Genomic DNA, 22,094 nt, shown 5'->3' with positions numbered 1-22,094 from the left:
ATCGCAGCCGACGATGCCCCCCCCCCCCCCCCCCCTTCCCCGCCGATTCGCCGTCGCGTGGATCCGTAGATCGCTATTTGGTCGAATACGTCGAATACAATGCGATGATAGGCGATGATCGTATCGCCTCGCCTCGCCTCACATTGCCAATTTGTTTTACTTTGATCCGCATAGATATGTATACATACGTATGTGGAGGAGTGCTGAAATCATGTACGACCGAGCTAAACGCTTGTGCGTGACTGAAGATCCGGTCAAACACTTGTGCCAATACGTGCGTTTATCATGGTAGGTAAGCGTTGCCTGAGCAGCAATTGAAAGATAAACAGAATCACTTCCATTGCAAAGTTAAACCTGGATTTACGGAACAGATTGCAACATTTTCATCAGCGAATGAGAGAGCGCCGAGTACGGATACAGAGGATTTTACGGTGTGACGGGTATTCCGGTTGATTATAGGTATACATGGGTGTACCGATGGTTTCAGTAGCTTCGATACGCTCGCGCGATCTTTACACAGGGCACGTTTCACTTGACAACTTGTATTAACTCAATTTGACAGAAGCCTAGGATTCCAGTGTTTAGTTATTAACTTCGTGCTCTTATTTCCCGACACTGTTGCAATATTTTTTTGCCCTTCATCGTCATATGCTGAAAATACAATTATTAAAATGGTGGTTTTTTTTTAAATTAGATACACCTTGAACCACTCGGAATTTTCTACATTTATGAACAGATGACGCGGGTACAGCGACATGATTTATTTACCTATACAATCTCTTAAGTAGTAAATATGTCTAGCAATTCAGACCTGTGGTACCACAGACAAACCTGAGGTTTTGTGCTTGTGTTAATACACATACCTAGTTTCTTAAGCTTGAGAGTAAGATTATTATTATTGGCTCATGGCATAAAATGTTAATTTCATATTACAATTAGTCTTCACCATATATTTGAATATGCACAGGCAATACTTCTTGAAGTGTTCGCTTCAAGAAATATGCCCTGTATGTAATATACATTGGTGACAATAAGCACTCAATAAAACAACATAGATATTTGTGATGCTGTACAAGATTCTTTGTTTTACACTAAAATTGCGACCAAATAGTACGAATGAAAATATCGAAAATATATGTTGACTTACTCTCGTTTTAATATAGCAGGTAGTACATTTATGAAATGAGTTATAACAATTTTACTTCATGGATTATATGGTTACAATGTGTACATCTTGCACTATGCACTTGCACGTTCGTTTAATGTGTGCGATATGTACCCCAGGCAAATTTGCGTATGTAACATGAAACTATAATCCTTCACTCAACCGCTGAAGCTGGTTTATAAACAAAGCAGTTGCTTGGTATCCAGTGGTGATGACTAAATTTCGGAAACATGGAATGATACCTCCGTTACGAGATAACAAAACTTTTTTCGTAATTTTCGTAATAAAAAAATCATTCAATTTTAATAAGCGACACATGTTTGTGGCCAGCGCATGCATATTGTCACTCAGAGAATGAGTAGTAAATACCGTAATACTATTCCCCTCACCCGCACTGCCGCCCTGCCATTCCTGCCTGCATTTACCTCATGCTCTACTCGTTTAAATTATGGATTACGAATAAGTTACACGTGGATGACTCCTGCTTTACAATCTATACAAATTACAAAATGACTGTCACCATTCCATACGAATAACAGGACAGAAGAGGGAATATACACGATCTTATGTTCATGGAAATCTACTATTGTTCTGTAATACCACGTGTTTAAAGGTCGGCGGCAACTTCTACCTTGCATTTCATCATTTTTCGTTGATTATCATATAGTGAATATCACTGGCTCGAAGAAGCGCCAGACTCACGGACACCAAAACGCGTTTTTAGAAACACTGGCATTATTTTCCGTTTCAGTTCAACTGTCTGGGCCCCGAATTTAAATGACTTCATAATATATTGGGTTCATTTAAATGAAATCACAGTTGTTTAGAACCTTCTGCTTTTTTTGGAGGAGGCGGAACGCTCGATGTAACTGTTGTTACGGTAGGATCCCTCACGTCTCTACTTTCTGGTTTCATAACCGACGTTTGTTGCGACAGCTCACTTCTCTCATTTGAAGATGTGCTTTTATTGTCTGTCTTGGTTTCCGCATTTGTAATTTTTGTCCCTGTTGCTTGAACAGTAGCATTGCCTTCAACTGATTCTGCTTGCGAAGATGCCGGTACGATTTTTGGTACATCTTCATGTATCGGCTCTGTTGCTTCTTTCGTTTCTGTTCCTACTTTCTTCAGTGCTTTTTGGATTTGCTCCTCTATTTCGAGGACCTCTTCTTTGTCCATTAGTTCGATGAGCTCATCCATCTGCTTTTTGCTGAGTTTCACGTCTTCTTGCCCGATCAGTTCCACCACCTGCCATGGGAATGAAAATTAACAACCAACCAAGCACACTAGGAAAATGAATCAAAAAATAGATTGTCTTATGAAACGATGATGTTTACCCGGAGTACATCTTCAATTTTTATGGCACCATCACGATCATCGTCAATCTTTCCAAGAATTTCTGCAATTCTGGTTAACCGAGAATCATCGGGAACACTTTGTATTCGTTTTATAGCTGCGATTAGTTCGTCTATCTTAACGAGCTCTGCAGTCACATGCGAATCTTTTTTCTCCTCTGAACTAAGTCCCTCTATTTTCTCTTTAATTTTCTTTTCAGATTGCTCAAGCTCTGCCAAAACTGCGTCCATTTTGCCAATCATCTTGTTCACCTTAGTAAACAGGCGTTTCGCTCCCTTTGACACCTTCAACCCTTCTATATCAGCCTCTCCCTTTGCTTGAGCTTTCATTTTGTACAGTTCCTGAATATCTTCTTGATATTCGGCCATTTCTTCTTTAAGCTCCTTTATTTCTTCCTTTTCCACGGCCATTTGTTTTTCCTAGTAAAAACCCAGGGAAATAATTATGACATATTTCCTAAATTTATTATTTTTGCCTTAGTTAAATAAGAGCAATCTTATGAACTCTTGGTAAACGGGTTGTGAGAAAGGATTTTATTCATCGTGGTTCATCTAAGTTAGTTTCCCAGCGAGTTGGTGAAAAAATTTGTAATTAAGTGGCCTCTACATACCTTGCCAAGAGTGTCTAAAGCTTGCTCCAAGACTTTGACGTCTTTAGTAGTGATTTCATCTTGGTTTTGAAGAGTAAGATCAATCATAGATGGTTTAGGAATCCTCTCCTCTCTTTTCTCTTGCCTTTCTTCTTCGATCTTACGCTCTTCTTCTTTGATAATTTCGATATTCGTTCGGTGATCGACCTTACCCTCCTTCTCACTGATAGCACCCTTTGTACGGGTCACCACAGTATCAGGTAGTGCCGATATAGTAGCTTTCAGTTTGTCGGAAGTAGGAATAGTGTCAGAAACCATGAGTGCGCGTGACAAAAGTAATAGCGTTGGAGGTACCTTTTCACCAAGACTCAGATCCAACCATTGCGCTAACTGTTCTCTCAACTTTGAGTCCGGCATTCCATATGCTCTCATTCCTCTAGCTCGACACGCTTGCTGCAATTCTGCTCTCGTCAGGGATTCGACTCCTTCTTTGTCAATCATCTGTCAAAAAACTTTTTTAGTCAAGTGACAGAATGCGCTAAGATACAATCACAGGAGGAATTGTGGAAATTAAGTATCAGTGGGTGATACTTGTAGAATTGAACATACCCTGTCGTCAGCAGCAAGACTTCTCAACTTCATTCTCAACTGAAAGCGTAAAAAGTTGGTGGTACCAAGAGTTTGTACATCCACTACCCTACATAGCGCTATCAGCTGTGGTCGGGATAAAGAATCAAGTGTTATTTCATCCTCAAACTGTTTACTAAATTTCATTATTTCTTCATTGGGAACGACGGCACCCAATCTAATTTTATAGAAAAAGTCACTGAATTCCTTAGCTTTTTCTGAGTTTCGATCTGACGACTGCACGGCCATATCATCCAGTGTTTTTTGTAGAAACTTGGCTACCTCTAGTTTGACCTAAGAATAATATGATTAGTTGAAGGATAGCTTAAATTTTACCATATAGGATAGTCAATACGTAACATAAATTATAAGTCAGTATCCACTAATGACAATAGACTATATATTGCCATACTCAATCATGGCTGCTTCTGTTAATTAACAATCAGACCTTTGAATTCTAATAATAAAAACTATTTAAACTAATGAAATTTTATCTAATTGAAACAGATAGATCTCCGGTATAATTTGTACTTATTCTAGCTCGTATATCTGGAAAATAATCTAATAGTTGGACAACATTTCTTCTTCTAAGGTGGACAAAATCAGAATATTTGATAGAAAACTCTGCATTCAATGATTACAAAAGAAAATAGCATTACCTTCAGTGCCTGTTTCAATTTATCTTCTTTCTCAGTTGCAGTTTGAAAAGTAGATGGTAATAATCCTGGAAATAATTTAATCGCTACTGGCAGCAACAATTCCATAAAGGGCACAATTATGAACACAGAGAATGGTATGAGTCTAAAGACATCACCCGTCGTTTTAATGAGCTGAAAGCAAACATTATTGTGGTATTCAATCCATGCATAATAAAATCAAATTAGGTTTTATTCTCATCCTAAGACAGAATCCGAACCTACCAGCCTATGCTCTCTTCTGCTCAAGTCTTTTCCACGTAGAATGCGCCATATCAATTTTGCTGAAATCTTCATATCTAGTCCCAACAATCGAAACCCATGATAGTAATGTTGTATTTCTGCTTTCACTTTTTGCCAGATCGTTCGTTTTACAGCGATAGCTTTTGTTGGGGATTCGGCTACTGTATTTGTTGCACCAGTAGTGAGCTTATCTTTTTCCGATTGCTCCTTTTGCTCCTTGATGTTTTTTACTGTTTCTTCAACTTTAGAAGAGTGCTCCTGATGCCCGTTCCATGTCAGAGACAGGTAAAAATTTCGATTTTGCATGTATAAATGGTTTATAGGATGATAACTTGTTAGCAGCGGTTCTACAGGTTTAGAAAATGTTTGGAAACTTCTCGTACTCGAACAAACTGGTGTGACATAGTTAAGACTACGATAGTGCCCACACCATGTTTTACAGTAGCATCCATCTGGGAAGAAGCAAGAAACAAAGTGAAATAAACAACTCGGGATCTATAATGGTATCTTATGACACTAGTGTGTTACGGATGGATCAAAGTAAAAGATGTCGCAATAAAAAAAAATCACGTTTATCATGTAAATGAAATAATGATTTCATTAAAAACAGTCCACTCTTACTGTTTTTAGATTTAATGGATCAAAGTACAAACATGTTTGCGAATATTTCACTAGATAAGAAGATGAGATGAAAATCGAGTGACATTCAACAAAAGTGATAGATGGGAAATAAATCGTATTGAAGAGTCTCGTACAGCTGTTGAAATTCGACTTGCTTTCGAATTTTATGTATAAGTATGTGCCAAACTTGGCTAATTGCTTTACATATGTATATAACATCTGACTTCTTGGTGTAACATACGAATCGTATGGATTTTCGAAACCGGCAATGAAATATAATGACAGGGCCGATTCGATTCCGATCACCTGTTAGATGTATTGAAACCTAACCTAGGTCAACAATTCGCATAGCTAATGCACACAATCGATAGAGTGAATCTGGGAAAAACTTGACGCGGATACACTAAAAGAAAACCAACGAAAATATGATGCCCGTCAGTGGTATAAATAGTCGTGAAATACACGCGTTTCCATGTTACATAAACATGAGATGGCACGTATCGTGTCCCTGTAAGCGATCAAGTTGACGGCACATGTACGGTAAAATGAATACAGTATTAATGATGAACAGAGTATTTTATACGTACGATTGAATACGCTGGATCGTACAGCCATCGTTGTACGGGTATAAAATAATGGATACATTACGAACTATGTATTTTTTCTAACTTTTTTGTGACCGTGTTCCTCATGAAAACACGATAAGACACAGCCATCACAAATCTTCGGACCAGCATGAAGTTTCCTACTAGTCAAATCAGCTGAGACCTCGCAGTTCTGACGCGTTTCTTCTCCACCTCTGTCTGGAATTTTGTTCGCGCAACGTTGCTCACCGTGTATCTGTATTTTTCGGACTGCTAGAACAGAATATTTCACATTTTATTTATCCATTGTCGCACCCTTCCTTCAATCGCGTTTAGACTTATTAATGCTGTTATTGACGGACGTTAGTTAAATCGTAACGTACCATTTGAATAGGATGGAACATATCGGATGATGAAATATAACGATTTTTTTTGAAAGCGCGCTGATGTCCAATGTAAGCCGCCATTACATTTAGTGCCAAGTAAAAACGAGCTTCGTGTTACAATGTTTATTTTCACATCGACGTCGCGTATCGGTGTAAATTATTAAAAGCAAAGAACACGTCCGGTTGGGTTTTGTTCAGGATGTCGATGAAGATGTATGTGATCCGGGTTCAGTACCGGATCGCGATTATCTACGGTAAAAAAATAAACGATTTCCGTGCGGTCATTTTCTAGATTCTCCTAAGTGAGGTGGCACGCGAATCGCTGATTGGTCGAATCTCTCCTCCGATTGATCGCGTTCATGTGACCTTTTTCCGTTTATGCAAAACTTTGGGATATTTTTCTCATGATCTCGTGGCAAAACAACAACAGGCGAATTCTACTCTTGAAAGTTTAACAACGACGTTGCTTAGCGCGTCCAATAGTTGTACAAAACTCCGTGGACAAGTGTTCTACGTATGTGCTGTGTGTTTCGGAAGCTACAAAACAAATGAATCACCGCTGCTGAATATAATTTTGCAAAATAAAAAGATTTTCCTTGATTTCGCGATGTTGTCACGGCGAGTATTTGCTGATTGAAAGTCACGGTCATGCGTAAGGGAGGTGAACACGGAACCACTATGTGATCCTGGTGCTTATAGTTCTGCCATCAACATCGAGACAGAATTCAGAGAAGAGAACAGAAACAATTTTATTTGACGACATTCATTTTCTAATCTACGGCATATAAGACGTTCCATTGTCTTCTTCAATCGTTAACCAGCCACTCAACTTGGTCTTTGCCAGTCTTGGCGTTTTCGTTACCATTGTCACGCGAACTTGTGCGGAACATCCTGTTCTTATTGTTACAACTCTCATAGAGACTTGCTCTTATCTATCAGCCAATACGAGATCGGGACACAAACTTAGCCCAAATAACGTGTTGTCTACTGTATCACGATTGATTACAGTTGCTGTTGTTGCTAAATTCACTGACAGGTCATTCACTCTCGAAACTATTCCAGATTCCCTACGGTAGAAAAATAATAATAAATTTGGCCACTGAGTGAAATGTAATGAATCATCAAGATGTGCAGGTCGATATCTCAACCGACTAAATAAAACCAGACACCCAATCATTATTCATATTCCTTTACTTCGCTTATTTTTTTATTCGATAATACTCTCTCGACATCTAAATACAAATGGGCGACTCAACCTATTCGGATTTCCTTCTCGGCTTCGGGGGCAGCACCATTGACGGACTTATAAAACAGGAACCAGCGCAGGAAATGGTGCCGTCATCCGCTTCTGTCCCGATACCTTGTGGGCACAGAGGTACTAGAGGTGTCTATGACCAATTCTCACCTTCTCCGTTGACCGCCCCGTCAGCTTGGGGGTCCAGGCCGGACCACGTGATTTCACCCTTTAAGATAGACCCTGATCAGCTGGATACGTCATTCAAGATGGATGATGACGATATATTTCAAGTTGACAAGGCTGACTTATTCCAAGGTCCCACACTTGCTGAATTAAATGCTAACGATGATACTTTACTTGGCGATTTAAACTTTGACGATTTACTCCTGCCCGAAGAACAGAATCAGCCACTCAAGATGTGTAATGATTTGACGCAATCCTCCACCTCCCTCTTTGGGAGTGGATCCAATTTTGCTCCTAGTAGTTTTCCACAATCTGGCCCTTTGTATCGCAATATTCACAACTCGCAGAACTCTTCCTCTGGCTTTCACACGAATGGTGGTATCAGTCTTATGGAAACAGCCGAGACAACCAGTCCCCCAGCATATCCTAGTCCAGGCACAAGTAATGTAGCAGGTACTATTGTAATTCAATTATATTTGAAATATTTCATAAAGTTACATGGACAGGCGATAAGTCCCGGTTGAAGCTGTCACATTTAACAAAGTGAGCTTGAAATTCCGCAACTTCAACAGCGGATTTAATTCACCTTTATTATATTTATGCAAAACCATATTTCAGTTGACAGGTACCTTCAAAGATTTTCTCATTTTACAGGCAGTTCAACGGCAAGTTCGTCAACGTCACCCCACTTAGTACCTCGGAATCCAGCTCAGTCTACACTTCATGAATTGTTGATGCGAAAGGTTGATAACCCAACAACTAGCCCAATGCGAGGACAGATAGATCCAGTATTGGTAATGGGGGGAAAACCAAAATCTTCCCGATTATCAATGTCTGCACCTTCCCAAACTATGGGATTGGAACAAATCTGGGCTCGGAGGGAGCCCCGACAGCACCTACTAAGCACAGGCAGCTTGGGACTGGCAGAAGCTGGCTCTACCAGCAGTCTTAGTACCGGTGGGGCACTCAGCCCAGATCCCCTCAGTCACCTTGATCCTTTCAGTCATGATGAGGAATATGAAGACAGCGACGACGATAGCGACCACTATGATGACTACAGTTCCGACAATGGTAGTTCTTTTGACACCCGAATTCCTTTGATTTTGATTCTATTGTAAGTGTCCAAATTCTATCGACCCTAATCATGGCTTTCAGACTCCGGCGGTAGCGATGTCGAGGAACAAGGGGGCGTCAAAGTAGCTGGTACTGGTGACGGAAACAGAGAGAGTAGGCACAGTAAGAAGGAGCGCTATTTTTGGCAGTACAATGTGCAGGCAAAAGGCCCAAAGGGCCAGAGGCTGGTAGCTCGGGCCCGACTAGAGGATCCGCATGTGTTGAACGAGGCCACAGACCCGGTATTTAGTCCGCATTGCGCTCTGAGAGGCATAAAGCACAGTGGTAAAGCTCGTAAAGGTGATGGAAACGACCTGACGCCGAATCCCAGGAAGCTCTGCAGCATTGGACGGGAGTTGGATAAACTTTCAAGCGTTATAAACGATATGACGCCAGTCTCGGAATTACCCTTTAATGTTCGGCCCAAAACGCGCAAAGAAAAGAACAAACTCGCATCACGTGCCTGTCGTCTGAAAAAAAAGGCTCAACACGAAGCCAACAAGATTAAGTTGCATGGCTTGGAGCAGGAGCACAGTGAGTTTATTATTGAATTGACGACAGTCATTTTTACAATTCGGCTGATTACTAACATCGAGATTATTAATTGTCCGTAGGACGACTGATTCATGGCATCGCTCAGATAAAGCAAACTTTAGCTGCAAAATTGATTGAGGCTAATCCAGAGAAACAGGAAGAACTGACTCGACAAATGGAAAAAATCTGCAAAGCAGCAACTAGTGAGTATGCAACTATTTCAGTCTCACTGTAACTTGAATTATGGCAATGCCTTGCAATCATAAAGTGCACTGCTATAGTTCAAATGTAACAGCGCGTAACATATTCAACATGTTTTGATCACGAGAGGCATGACTTTATATTAATGATATCTTTATATGTATTCCAAATGAAGAGGTGCGAATCGCCGGCCAAACCACCGAATTCGTCAATAAAGTGTTGGACAAGGTCAGAGCTGGGGTGCCCGATGGAGGAATTGATGATTTTTAGTATACAGTTGTTTTCATCGTTATGTGTTTCGTTCAACTATGTACAGAGGACGAAAGATTTTATGGAATACATGCGAAAGCAAGGCTACATTTTTTGTTATTATAAAATGACACGATAAATAACTATTAATTTATTACTTATCATTAGTGTAGTAATGTATATTACGTTACCTATAAACGTATGTGTATCCGAGGACCGTAAAATTTAGAGAGAACCACGTTTAATTCCTTTGCGGTATCTCACTCTGAATACCTTCAACTCTCGCTTCAACGTTCGTAATTATTCCTTCTCGTTTTTTTGGTAAATTGAAACATTAAATTACTGTTTTCCCACGCAATGGAAGATGGTTCAGTTTATATTCTATGTATTTTCGGAAACTGACAATAAAATGTTTAACTAGCTTTTATTCATTTTCGAGGGTCTACATCAGATGTAGGTAATACAGCATTGTTGATTTTCTATTCGAGAAGTAATTTATGGGAAACAATATCTTGAGAGAGCGAATATTGTGTAAAATGTAATACTGAATAATAAAACCAGCCGACACGATCCTCGGATACAGAAATGTAGTTGACTTGGTCTACCTCAAAAAGTAACTCTATACCTGCTACAATATTTGAATGGCTGAAAAAAAAAATCGATTTATACGGCGATATACATAAGTATATATGTATACTATTATTATACGCGTCGCAAACAGAACAGTAGTTTTTAGTTAATAGATTGGGAAATTGCTCTGGCAGCGATCCCTGGTAGCATATATATATATATATATATGACTTTTGGTTTTTAAATATTTTATTAAATATATCTTATTATATAATGATATACAATCTGAAATATATGTCAACCTATAGCCAAACTGACACTTAACTGAAAATCGATCAGAACTGATTGTAACTACAGCGCTCCAAATTTGAAACTTGATCACATTTACTTGATAACATTTTTGGAATACATGGGAGCTGTGTCATTTTGACTTTAGGTACTCAAATATATTTATACATATATTTGAAAATCTTTGATACACACCTACATATATATATTTTTTTTACATTACTTATAATGGCCTCGATAGAAGAAATTGAGACTGTCACGTTGTTTGAGAATGTTTAATTTCAAGCGAAAGACTTTACATCGAGCAGAATGAAATAATAAATTAGAAATTGAAGTTTGAAAAAAAAGAAAGAGCTATATGATGTTTGAAAAATCCGGGGTTTAATATTTTTATCACTTTCAAAAAAAAAAATCCCGCAAGGGGTGAATAACGTAGGCAGGCTACTACATAACGCGACATTGTAACTGTACCAAAAATTTTACTACCATTATCAGTTGTTTGTCGTTATAAAACTTTTTGGAATTTATTCCGATAAATAAAGCTGCGTTCGGTCTTCTGATTCTCGATTACCTTGAAACGCGTTGCGAGAAGAGAGAAGAACACTTTGAAATGTGTCGTGAGAAGAGGCAAGAAGCTTTGCGTTTCGAAGTAATCAAGGAATCAGGTGTAAAAACCGAACGCACAAAAAAAGTATTTATATTTTTTTAAACTTTTTTTTAAGCATAACCACAACTTTTACAAAGAAATGTGTACCATTAGACATTCAGTGAACGATCCATTGTTGTGTGTAGCCTGTATACCTCATTTTAAGAATTAAAGATAAATTTGAAGATATACAGTCTTGTGTTATAATTATTTTTAGAAAAATATAAACAAGTCTTAATGCACAGTAAAATCAAATTGGGATAAAGGATCATCCGTATTTTTGTAAGCGCTTTTTTGATGATATTTAAAATTAAATTTAGGAGTGAAATTTGGCCGTAACAGTGAGCTATTCGATGAATTGAATATATTATGCCAAAAACGTGATTGGCGTGTTACAATTGTGTAAAATTATTCTATGCCTTATGGAACGTGGGTATAACTATTGTGTGTACATTAAACATTTTTACCGGCGATTAGAACGATAGCTTTTGACCGGGAAGGACTGGATATCTTCATGAACTTTAAAAAATACACATTAATTTGATATTTTACAGTTAGGAATTTTAGAAATCAGTTGTAAAGAATCAACAGTTGATTTTGTGATAAGTGAATAACGATTTTAAACACGAGAACTTGTCGTCCAACAGTCAAACTTTTATAAAAAGAACATTGCAACAAATTTCATTATTGGCGATTGGCTTCTATTGAAAGTTAATAAAAGTGGAGCAATAATTGACGTGCAAATTATATCTCTAGCAAATTTTGAACACAATGAAGCACCCGACAAGTAAAGTAGCTTTTTATCCTCAATGAAAAAATTTATTGTTTTATTAAATTCGAATTTATTGATATCGCAACTCGTATTATTGTACCAAGTGAAATGTAACAAGTAACTTACGAAGTGAAATAAGAGATTACAGAATGCTGCTACTTGACCTGCGAGTCCTTTTGTTAATTGCGACTGAATAAGAACTGTAAAACTTTCAATCATGATAAAGGTTATTTTATTCACATTATAAATATCCATAATAAATATGAATGATTAACGACAACGTACACGTATATAAATAAACATTGCATCATCTGTAAAAGGTTACAATATATATAATAGAATAAAATTATGATCAACTGAAAATTGAGTCGACACATTTTACTGCGTTCAGCAAGTGAAAAAAAGTAGTAACATAACAAGTACCTAAAGTAGTTACTGGTCATTTGACGCAAACGGGCTTTGGCTTTGTGCATTCTTGTACTGATCTGAAATAGCTTTTTATACATCAAACATTTTGATTGTTATAATACTGCTGGTATAGCGAGATACCATACGAAATCCAGTGACTGTTAGTTCGGTATACAAAGTACTTTAGGACAATTGGGTAAAAGACATGGCTTCTAAATGATAAGTCTATATCTTTACACACATTATAAACAAAATGTACATTGATTGCTACCAGTAACGAAAGGCCTATTAATTTTACTGAAAATGACGTAAAATTACGACTAGACTAATCTCATCCTCGCCACGGCATCTAGTGTGTACACGATCGCTAACCAATACTTATACAGAATATTGCATGAGCCCCATGCTAACAAACTTATACAAGTTTCACTTTGAAAATGCATGTTATTCAGAAGTAAGGTACTTTGGTATAGATGATCGCAAGATCCCAGCTCTGTCATTGATAACAGCAGAGATTATGCTAATATATCTATATAAATCTGCTCACTGATGTTATTTTAGAACATTACCATGTACTGCGAATCGATTAAGCTTGATGAATAAAGTCATCAGAGAACAAACGCTTTCGTCTGATTTATACAAGGTTCGATGTCATCGACAGGAAAAAAATGTAAACCTTCGTGTTGGCAATCGATACAGCTAGGTCTACTTGCACTTATTACATACAAGTAAGGGGAGAAATTCACGAAACGTGTTACATCCACCTGTCATTTTAAAGAAATATATATGTATTCAATCACCACTTTTTGGTATAATTTTTAAGGTGCGGTAAACCATGACTTATTAAATTAAATCAATTTCAAAGAAGGTTCCAATTATTTGCCATAAATGACGGATATTATTTGACTAGATTTATGTCACAGACAATGTGATACATGAAAAATTGTTTTGAATAAGCTTTGCTGCCTGAATTATGCGTACCGCTATTCTCATCGAAATCTAATACTAGACAGATATTTTATGTACATAACGTAGGCAATCATGAATTATATTATATTTACAACGTTGCGATCTACGTGCGTATAAATCGGAATCATATACAAAGCATTAGTAAAATTAAGAAGTGGATAAAAAAAATTATTTCAGCACAACCTCATAGGCTTAAAAGTATTTGAAACAAACTATTGTTTCATTTCAATATAGCTGTATAATCAAACGAATTAGAAGACATTGAGCTACGTTACTATATATCATCTACTTACAGTTCCTCTTATTACAGGGAAGCAAAAAAACTAGCTTAAAAATGAATTATTTTGCCCTAAATTTCTAATACAAGCAATATTGTTTGCACGATCAAATCACGTCACACAGCTGTGTTTTGTATAACAACTGCATTTTCTGAGAGTATCAATGAGTTTAAAAGTTAAGTGCAATAAAAATTTTTTCACGTACGTTTTGTATCACTTGCTGGAATTTAAAAACACATACGTTTCCTCGGAGTATGTACATAGCGCGTATGTAAGGCGAAGATCAAAAATAAAATACTGAAATTGCTCTAAATTATTCTCTATAATGCGCGTAATGATAAAACTCAAAAGACTCTCGATGTTCATTTAATTAATTTTAAAATGTGAGATGTGCAGGAACATTTTTTTCTCATTCTGGAAATCTATACGCATGGTGTTTGCTTAGGCCAAATGGTCAATTAAATTCTTAAGTCATTTTCTTTTGCTCTGAGATGGAATGGGCTGAAAGAATAATCGAAACTAATCTAGAGAAATGCCTTGGATCCATGAACTGAGATCACTTGTCTCTTCGCAACTGAGACTTAGTGGTTGCTTTTTCTTTTTTCTCGAGTCTAGAATAGTTTGCGCGGCCCGTCTGCCTGTTAAATAAGCTCCATGAACAGTACTGTAAAACGACGAGTGAGTATGTTCCCCGGCAAATGTCACTCTTAAATTTGTTGCATCGTCGCCACTGTGCAAAGGTTCAACAATGGTTTCGATATCCATCTGCCCTGCGCCAACTGCTATTGCTGTATAAGAACCTCGACTAAATGGCTGTGAGTGCCACGAAGTTGTTACGCAGGATTTTGGTACAGGGACAAACGGATCGTTGAGGAATCTTCTCAGTATAGACGTACACGCTTCAGCTACCTCTTTTGTACTTAGCCTTTCCATGTATTCAGCAGCGTTTCCTGGTGTGAAAATCGTTTAACATGTATAAAAAGATGTTGCTTGCTGTTGCCCAAGTTTCAACAGAGGAGCAGATTATTTTTTGCTCACCAGATATCCAACCAAGTAATAACGTATCTGAAACTTTACTGAACGAGTAAATTTTCCGGAACCAAGTTTTACTTAGATCCTCTTTCTCGGCCTCTGGCAAACTCCTGTCATCCCAGAGAAGCATGATTTCAGATATTCCTGGATTCAGGAATGGTCTTTCGTACTCTAGGAATATTTTATCGACAGTTCCAAATAAGAGCCGATCTATAGCATCTAATTTAGAAGTGGGTAATGGCGGCTTGAACAGCTCACGGGCTTTTTCTTTTAGTACACCCAACGGTAAGGTGCAAACAATTTTTTCTGCAAAAAATTTCTTGCCATTTTCACAACACACCTCTACAGGCCAATCTTTTGCGGTACTTCGTATTACTGTTCTATCAGAATCATCAGAATCAGTACCATCTGTTGCATCTGCATTATCCCACCTAAGAAGAGTGCATTAACAATACCTAGATTGTGTGAAATGTTGATTGAACCTCTGTGAAAATTTTTGCATTCAACCGTCAAGAATAACCATTACGGATCGAAGATCTAATTCAGTATTGAAGAATTTTTTGAATTCAATCCACTTACCTTATACATGAGACGATATGCCTAGTGCGAATACAATTTTTAGGAATGTGTCTGGCAACTGGTTCCAGAATCGCGCTGTACCCTTGCGGCAAGCTTATATTTCCACCCTGAAGTTCTGCATAAGATCCCATCTCCAAGAGATCTACTTCGTCCATTGTATCACAGCCAGTTATGCACGTTTCTCTTTTGAGCAAACAGTCAAAAAGTAATTCTCTTCGTCTCCTTTCTTCGGGGGGCAGTGAAGAGAGATAAAGATGAGCTTCAAGTGCAATGTGAGCACCTACACTGTCTACTCCCTCAGGGGGGCTGTAGGCACTTAAAAAATATTCCTCACAGCGCCTTAGGAAACACACATAGGCTTCGTAAATTTCTTGAAGCACTTGGAATGGCACTTGTTTTCCATCCTCCATTGCTGCTACTACCTTATGTGGTTTTGGCACGCTTATTATGTCTATCAATCCGTTTGCCATTGCTAGTTCGAATATCGGGTTGCCCAATACTCCATGGATCCAATTAGCACCTAACTCGATCTTTTCATTCCCTGGAAAGATCAATATTTACACGTGATCCGCAATGGTAGTTCAAGTTTTACATCGGGATAAATGTTGAGGCGAAATTACAGTGAAGAAAAATAATCCTACTCCAAGTGGAACATGAAAGACTTTAGAATAGTTTGAACTTAGGATGTTGATCGTGATTATTTGAAATTTTGAAGAAAATGTTACCGAATCCTCCCGTAACAATTGGTTCACCGATTTTGTTCAAATTACAAGTTCGATAATTTCTCACGCAACGGAACGTGTCACGACACAATTAACCGTGTACCGATCGTAAGGCATGTCTTCAAAAATAATAGAAGCCGATAACGCAAAGTATTTTTGAGGTTATGATAAATGTTACCCATCTCTATAGCGACAATACGTCCTCCTATACGTCCTCTTGCTTCAAGCAAAACAAAATCGGTTTCTCCGTTTTTTAAAAAATGGTTGGCCGCTGCCAAACCGGCCATTCCAGCCCCAATAATGATTATTTTCGAATAAATTTGATCATCATCCGAATCTCTCGTCGATGATTCCGCCATTTTTAAATGCCTGTCAATCCAACCAGATGCAACTGCACGTCCATACAGGCATGCATGCAATACATACGGCAGGGCCGCTAGGAGGAGGGATTTTTGCTACAGTGCTGTAGAACTGAACAGCTGTTCCGTGCAAGACTATGTCCGTGAGTCAAGAGGAAGAACTTTTCAACGTGCATATTCGCATCGAACAGAATGAACACGGAAGATGACAAGCCCGTTCAAAGCGAAGCGATGTTTGCAGAGAAAACACACATCAAATTTCGAGGTCCTAGCAAGGCGTCAGGATCGCAGGGAAGTCGTATAGAAACTGTCAATTTTCAACCGAGTCGTCCTGCAACTCCGAAGCTGTCAGTTAAACAGGATAATGCAAAAAAACACGGTACATATATTTCCCAAGAGATGTTTATCCAACTACACCGTGCACTACTCTCCGAATTCTTCCAATAAGAATCGTTATCCTCACTCATCAGCCTTTTATTACATCGGTTCTCTTAACGAACGCAAATGGTTTTCGAGGTTACATAGCAACTGTTTTAGTTTGATTTCAATGATCCGAGTATTTGACAATTATCAAATAAATTGTCCCATCTTAACAGGGATATCGCTGGGTCAATTTTTGAAAACAGAATTGACACGCGGTTATCAATTGGAACATGATGAAGAACGATACTCCGCCAGACGAGAAAAAATCTATTCGTTTATGAAAATACCCAGGGAGCTGGAGAAGTTCATGGCTTATGGGTTTTTCCAGGTGAGTGGTTACTGTGAATTCTCATATTTGTTACTAATCACAACGAACAAAGACTTTGCGTCAGAAGGAGGAAATCAAAAGTTCAATATAAATGCATGTCTTATTATCAGTGTGCAGATTCATTCCTGTTTGTTTACACTTTCCTGCCCCTGAGATTCGTCATGGCTCTTTGGGCGGTAGTAACACGGCCGTTGATGCGCTGTTTAAGGTGAGTTGTGTAGTTGCTGCAAATAGAAAATTAAGCCTTCGGTGTTAATGAGTCAATAAAGCTTGTCGATATTATTCTTTTTGTTTTTGTTCTAGAGGTAAAAAATTGAACGACAAGAAAGGAGAGAGGTTATTAAGGCCGGCAGAGGTTTGTGATCTTCTGAAAGGAGTCGTTGTTGTTGCATGCTGGGCTGCAACCTGGCGAGTAGACACTTCAATGATGTATCATCTTGTAAAAAGCCAGTCCGTTATCAAGCTTTATATCTTTTACAACATGCTAGAAGTTGGCGATCGGCTTTTTAGCGCCTTTGGACAAGATACAATTGACGCCTTGTTATGGACAGCCACGGAACCACGCACTCGTTCTCATTCAAACCACACCCGCCATCTTGGAACACTGCCTCATCTTCTTTTTGCCTTTGCTTATGTCTGTATCCTTTTCAAACAAAGATGGACATGCACTATTTGATGCTATTCGATATGTTTCCTTCTTCTGCATTGAATTGTTTATTCCTTAAAACATGATGCCAGTGCTGCATAGCATTTTGGTGCTTTTTCAGGCAACCACTCTTAACGTGGCAATAAATAGCAACAATAAAGGTTTGCTAACCATCATGATGTCCAACAATGTAAGTTGCTATTACATTTCGAATGTAGACACGACGAAATGTACACTATCTGCAAAGTATCACCCATGCGTGGTATATGTTATCAAAATTCGATTGCTTCACCTGATAACAAAGTGAATGAATAATGAATCCATTGTAACACGTGAAATTAATATTGGATTTTGTATTTCTTTATAGTTCGTTGAACTAAAGGGATCAGTCTTCAAAAAGTTTGATAAGAACAACTTATTTCAAGTATCTTGTAGCGATGTCAGGGAGCGATTTCACCTAGCTGTTCTCCTTCTTGCCGTATGCTTGCAAACCATGAAGGAATATTCTTGGAAAGCCGATCGTCTTGTCATTCTTCTTCCTGATTGCATACTCGTACTTGTGGCAGAAGTTCTTGTTGATTGGGTAGGTATTTACCTATTTGACAAGGGGAAGGGTAAATGTGTCTCGTATACTAATGTAAGACACAAAAACGAACAAGCATCTGACGAGTAAATGAAAATTCCCCTTGCTGTCTAAGGTAAAGCACGCATTCATCACCCGTTTCAACGAGCTTCGATCGACCGTATATAGGGACTACACGGTTAGCCTGGCTTATGATATGGCGCAGACACGGCAGGAGACGGCATTTTCAGACCAATCCGACCTGGTCGCACGTCGAATGGGTTTTATACCCCTTCCTCTTGGCGTTGCAATGGCACGTGTACTGTGCACGACTTTAACTCCTACTGCCAGACCAGCGAATTTGATTCTTTTTATTATGGCGTACCTTGTTCTCATATCGTTTCGGGTTCTGAATAGTTTGGTAATACTAGGGAAAGCATGTGACCTCATCGCGTCGCACGCTCATTCAAATGCCACCGAATCAAGTCCAACGCCTGCCTCTCGGGAAGCAGATTTTAATAACGTTGACACGACCAAGCCGACTTCGGCAATGGCTATTTTTTCTAATAGCGCAGTAAGCCTGAATAATGTGTGTTTGAATGAGGCCCTTTTGAAGTCAGAGAAGTGTACAAAGTCAGAAATTTCTGAGCAGAGTCTCGCTGCAGCCGTTTCATCGGGTAAGAGCGTTGTGAGAGCAGGTAGTGAGCCGCTTCTGCCCCAATGACATAAAATTTTAACGATTTCATACCTAATTTTATTTAAATGTACGTAATGCAGCGTGGTATATGCCGTGAATATCCGATGAAGCAGATCCGAAGTCCGCATGGTGCGGGCCTTCTATAGAGGCTAGCTCAAGGGACAAAATCACCTTGAGTAGCTTGCAGGGATCCGCTACAAAAAATATTCACGGTATGCAGATATGTATGTATATAAGCTATAAATATTATATGTATATGTACACGGATGTTTTGTTTGGAAGCAACACTTCTTGCTCTGACCTGAAAAATTTGTAAAAAAATCCTCACCTAGTATATATTTTAATTCTAGTTTTGAAAGATACTCTCTGAATCCTCAGTTTTCTCATTCAAATAACATGGAGAAGGTGTACATTTTTCTTTACAATGGTTACCACTCAGCAGCATTTAATGATATGGACTTGATCCTGGAAGCAATTTTTGAAGAATTAAATTCTTCACAGAAGTGTCTTTTGAATTTCTGTATTAAATTTGATAGTTAGCCACTGTAAACATTTACGAATAAATTTTCACGTAAAATTGACTTTCGAGCCAAGGCTTATAAAATTTGACCCATTCCGACGAAGAATTTCGCAGAATCCACACCTTTAAAGAGAATATAATTCTCTAAAAAATACTTTCAGCATCAAGTCTATATTATTAAATGGGGCCGGGTGGTAAAAATTAGAAGAATATAAAATTACTATTTCTCCATGTTATTCAAATGGGTAAACTTCAAATTCCGAAAGAAATTTTTGAAGAGTGGATTTAAGAAATATCCTCGAGCGTGGATTTCTTTTTTGCTGTGTAAAAGTTTTTCTGGCAGAAGCGAAACAAAATTTTGCATTCAAACGAAACAACTTAATATATAATTTATGGTAAAGATGGCCAGGGTGACTTTACATTATCGGGGTAGTGAAGTATTTATGCTATTATCCATGGCTACAGAAATAATCCAAATATATTGTGTACAGGAAGTTTCGATTAATTACGCTTGATCCGAACTCGACCTGTTGCTAGTATCGCAGTCTGTATAATATACCTTGGAGTGGAAAATGAATCTTACAATTAGCAAGTCAGTTTGATGCTAAACTTTGACTTCTTTATCAGGTGCAATTGATCGAAACATCACGTACATCTACATGTTCGAAAGGTATATATCTTTACGTACATATGGCGGATTTTACATGTATCATATTACATATGTCATACACATAATTCTGGTAAACTACCAAAGTTTCGAAAAATCTTCATGCCTTGGAAAGCGAAAACGGGGCTGAAGTATTTTTGCTCGGAGGCATGTTCGGTTGAATCACGTTCTCTGCCTTACCATCATGACTAATTAACATAATATTTTTATTGCATATGTGTTACCGTGCATTTATCTACACAGTTTAGGATGGTGCTTTATTTTAACATAAGCAGTATATTATTTCTACACATGCTTTGCGGAAGCAACATATGTAGCTTGCAAATTTGAAAAATATCAGTGAAATATAATGTTGCCGTCAAAATTGTTGACGGACAATAGGCATCTATTCGTATGATCTACATTCTTAATTGTTACGCATATATCTTAGGATCGAATTGTATTGTCCTTTGATGTACGTAGCACAACGTCGATTGTTTATTATTATGATTATTGTTATTATTATTATTATTATTATTATTATTATTATTATTAAGAATAGTGTTGGTTAAAAGGTTCTCATAATCTGTCTATAAAATATTTTATTGAAAGTTTCATAGAAAGTTTTCATGTCATGTGGGCAGTCTGCTTGTTACTGTGATTTACTTTATAATTAGTACACATGAATCAATAATTATCTTATAATCGTGAGGAAATACATATGGTTGCAAATTTAGATGCTGGCGTCTTGTTGAAAATTACACTGTTAATTAAGAATACACGTTTGTTGGCCGAGGGTAAGTGTCTGCCCGAGGCTGCGCGCGTCCGCGCGATCCCGCTTCCTAAAGTTTCGCGCTTCCCGCGCCCCTCGCGTCATTGACGCCCCGCCCCGTCAGACATCACAGCGATCGCAGCACAGCAGCGGACTGCGGAGGGCGTGGAGGGAAAGTGCGACCAATATGGCTGTCGAGGTTTTCGTTGGTATTGGATAGGGATTTAAAATTCAACATTTCCGGTGCATATTAGAGAGTGAATTTCAGGCAAGAAAGTTCAAGCTTTGCAGGTATTTTATGTAGTCAAACTTTTAGCTATGGACGATTAACATTACGGGCTGTTTTTGCAAAATTTGTTGCTAACGAGATGTTTGATGTTTGCGATTGTTTTTTTGTATGTTGCGTCACTTTCTGTCACTTTTACTTTTGGTTACACGCTCGCCGCTCTTGGGCAAATAAAACCATTGTCTATTACCGTAAATCAATATTGACAATATCAATTACGAATATTAATACCACTCCTTCACGTGTTTCGACTGATTTTTATCCCTAATATGCACACCTTTACCGAATTACATATTACATACTCACCGTTTTCTGCCGTCGCGAAATAGCCGCAGCCAATCACCGTCACGAAACACAGCTGTCAAAAGCCCATGTGACATAGGTGTACAAACGTGTCATTCTTACGGCAGGTTGAAGAATGAAAAAAACTTCGCGAGAATTGCAAATTTATTTCGCAATTACTGTTCAAATATCTCATGGCTGGATGTAGTTGGAAAAAAATGCAGCACCCAACATATTATACGCATTGCATCATCTCCGTAGGTCAGATTTAAAAAAAATTTCAACTCCATTCCTTTTCAAACGAATCATTTTCCCCCATCTCGAGCAACAGATGGATCAGAGATAGTTATGTAATTGATAATATAACAATGAATTTAATGTCAATTGTAGATATGATTTATTTTTACTATTGTCCAACGCTAGCTCTGACCTTATATGCTTGTTGCTATAGCTGAATATACTTATTTTGGTTCTTGAACTGTATATCTGTGTATTTTAAATGCATACCTATAATTCATGTTCGCATACT

At 38.1% G+C, this 22,094-nt stretch overlaps 4 protein-coding genes and 2 long non-coding RNA genes across 6 annotated transcripts; 3 read left to right on the top strand and 3 right to left on the bottom strand.

Moving 5' to 3' along the window:
- The first annotated feature begins 77 nt into the window (after positions 1 to 77).
- On the top strand, positions 78 to 3,425 carry LOC138191075 (uncharacterized). Its single transcript, XR_011177357.1, has 2 exons — positions 78 to 459; positions 695 to 3,425. It is a non-coding gene; the product is annotated as an uncharacterized lncRNA (long non-coding RNA).
- Letm1 (Leucine zipper and EF-hand containing transmembrane protein 1) lies at positions 717 to 6,366 on the bottom strand. Its single transcript, XM_046630291.2, has 8 exons — positions 6,261 to 6,366; positions 5,881 to 6,150; positions 4,655 to 5,124; positions 4,394 to 4,564; positions 3,717 to 4,028; positions 3,129 to 3,608; positions 2,500 to 2,937; positions 717 to 2,410 (listed from the first exon to the last, which is right to left on the bottom strand). Exons 2-8 carry the CDS (start codon positions 5,936 to 5,938, stop codon positions 1,979 to 1,981), a joined length of 2,361 nt encoding a protein of 786 aa, XP_046486247.1. The 5' UTR covers positions 5,939 to 6,150; positions 6,261 to 6,366; the 3' UTR covers positions 717 to 1,978.
- REPTOR (repressed by TOR) lies at positions 6,095 to 10,504 on the top strand. The gene is made up of 5 exons (XM_046630299.2): positions 6,095 to 8,136; positions 8,338 to 8,754; positions 8,839 to 9,330; positions 9,411 to 9,533; positions 9,707 to 10,504. Exons 1-5 carry the CDS (start codon positions 7,506 to 7,508, stop codon positions 9,799 to 9,801), a joined length of 1,758 nt encoding a protein of 585 aa, XP_046486255.1. The 5' UTR covers positions 6,095 to 7,505; the 3' UTR covers positions 9,802 to 10,504.
- Positions 10,505 to 11,757: 1,253 nt separating this feature from the next.
- Positions 11,758 to 16,640, bottom strand: LOC124220891 (spermine oxidase). The gene is made up of 4 exons (XM_046630301.2): positions 16,223 to 16,640; positions 15,323 to 15,863; positions 14,750 to 15,174; positions 11,758 to 14,661 (listed from the first exon to the last, which is right to left on the bottom strand). Exons 1-4 carry the CDS (start codon positions 16,401 to 16,403, stop codon positions 14,231 to 14,233), a joined length of 1,578 nt encoding a protein of 525 aa, XP_046486257.1. The 5' UTR covers positions 16,404 to 16,640; the 3' UTR covers positions 11,758 to 14,230.
- Positions 16,402 to 20,961, top strand: LOC124220890 (protein TAPT1 homolog). The gene is made up of 7 exons (XM_046630300.2): positions 16,402 to 16,782; positions 17,000 to 17,154; positions 17,265 to 17,362; positions 17,458 to 17,792; positions 17,893 to 17,990; positions 18,168 to 18,383; positions 18,499 to 20,961. The coding sequence occupies exons 1-7, from the start codon at positions 16,596 to 16,598 to the stop codon at positions 19,084 to 19,086; spliced, it is 1,677 nt and encodes a 558-aa protein (XP_046486256.1). The 5' UTR covers positions 16,402 to 16,595; the 3' UTR covers positions 19,087 to 20,961.
- On the bottom strand, positions 19,926 to 21,728 carry LOC124220900 (uncharacterized). The gene is made up of 2 exons (XR_006883681.1): positions 21,590 to 21,728; positions 19,926 to 21,188 (listed from the first exon to the last, which is right to left on the bottom strand). It is a non-coding gene; the product is annotated as an uncharacterized lncRNA (long non-coding RNA).
- Positions 21,729 to 22,094: the final 366 nt, after the last annotated feature.

Source organism: Neodiprion pinetum, chromosome 6 (genome assembly GCF_021155775.2).
Source record: "Neodiprion pinetum isolate iyNeoPine1 chromosome 6, iyNeoPine1.2, whole genome shotgun sequence".
Taxonomy (NCBI): Eukaryota; Metazoa; Arthropoda; class Insecta; order Hymenoptera; family Diprionidae; genus Neodiprion; species Neodiprion pinetum.
The sequence above is the reverse complement of the archived record's forward strand: the minus strand, read 5'-3'. Positions and strand labels throughout refer to the sequence as shown.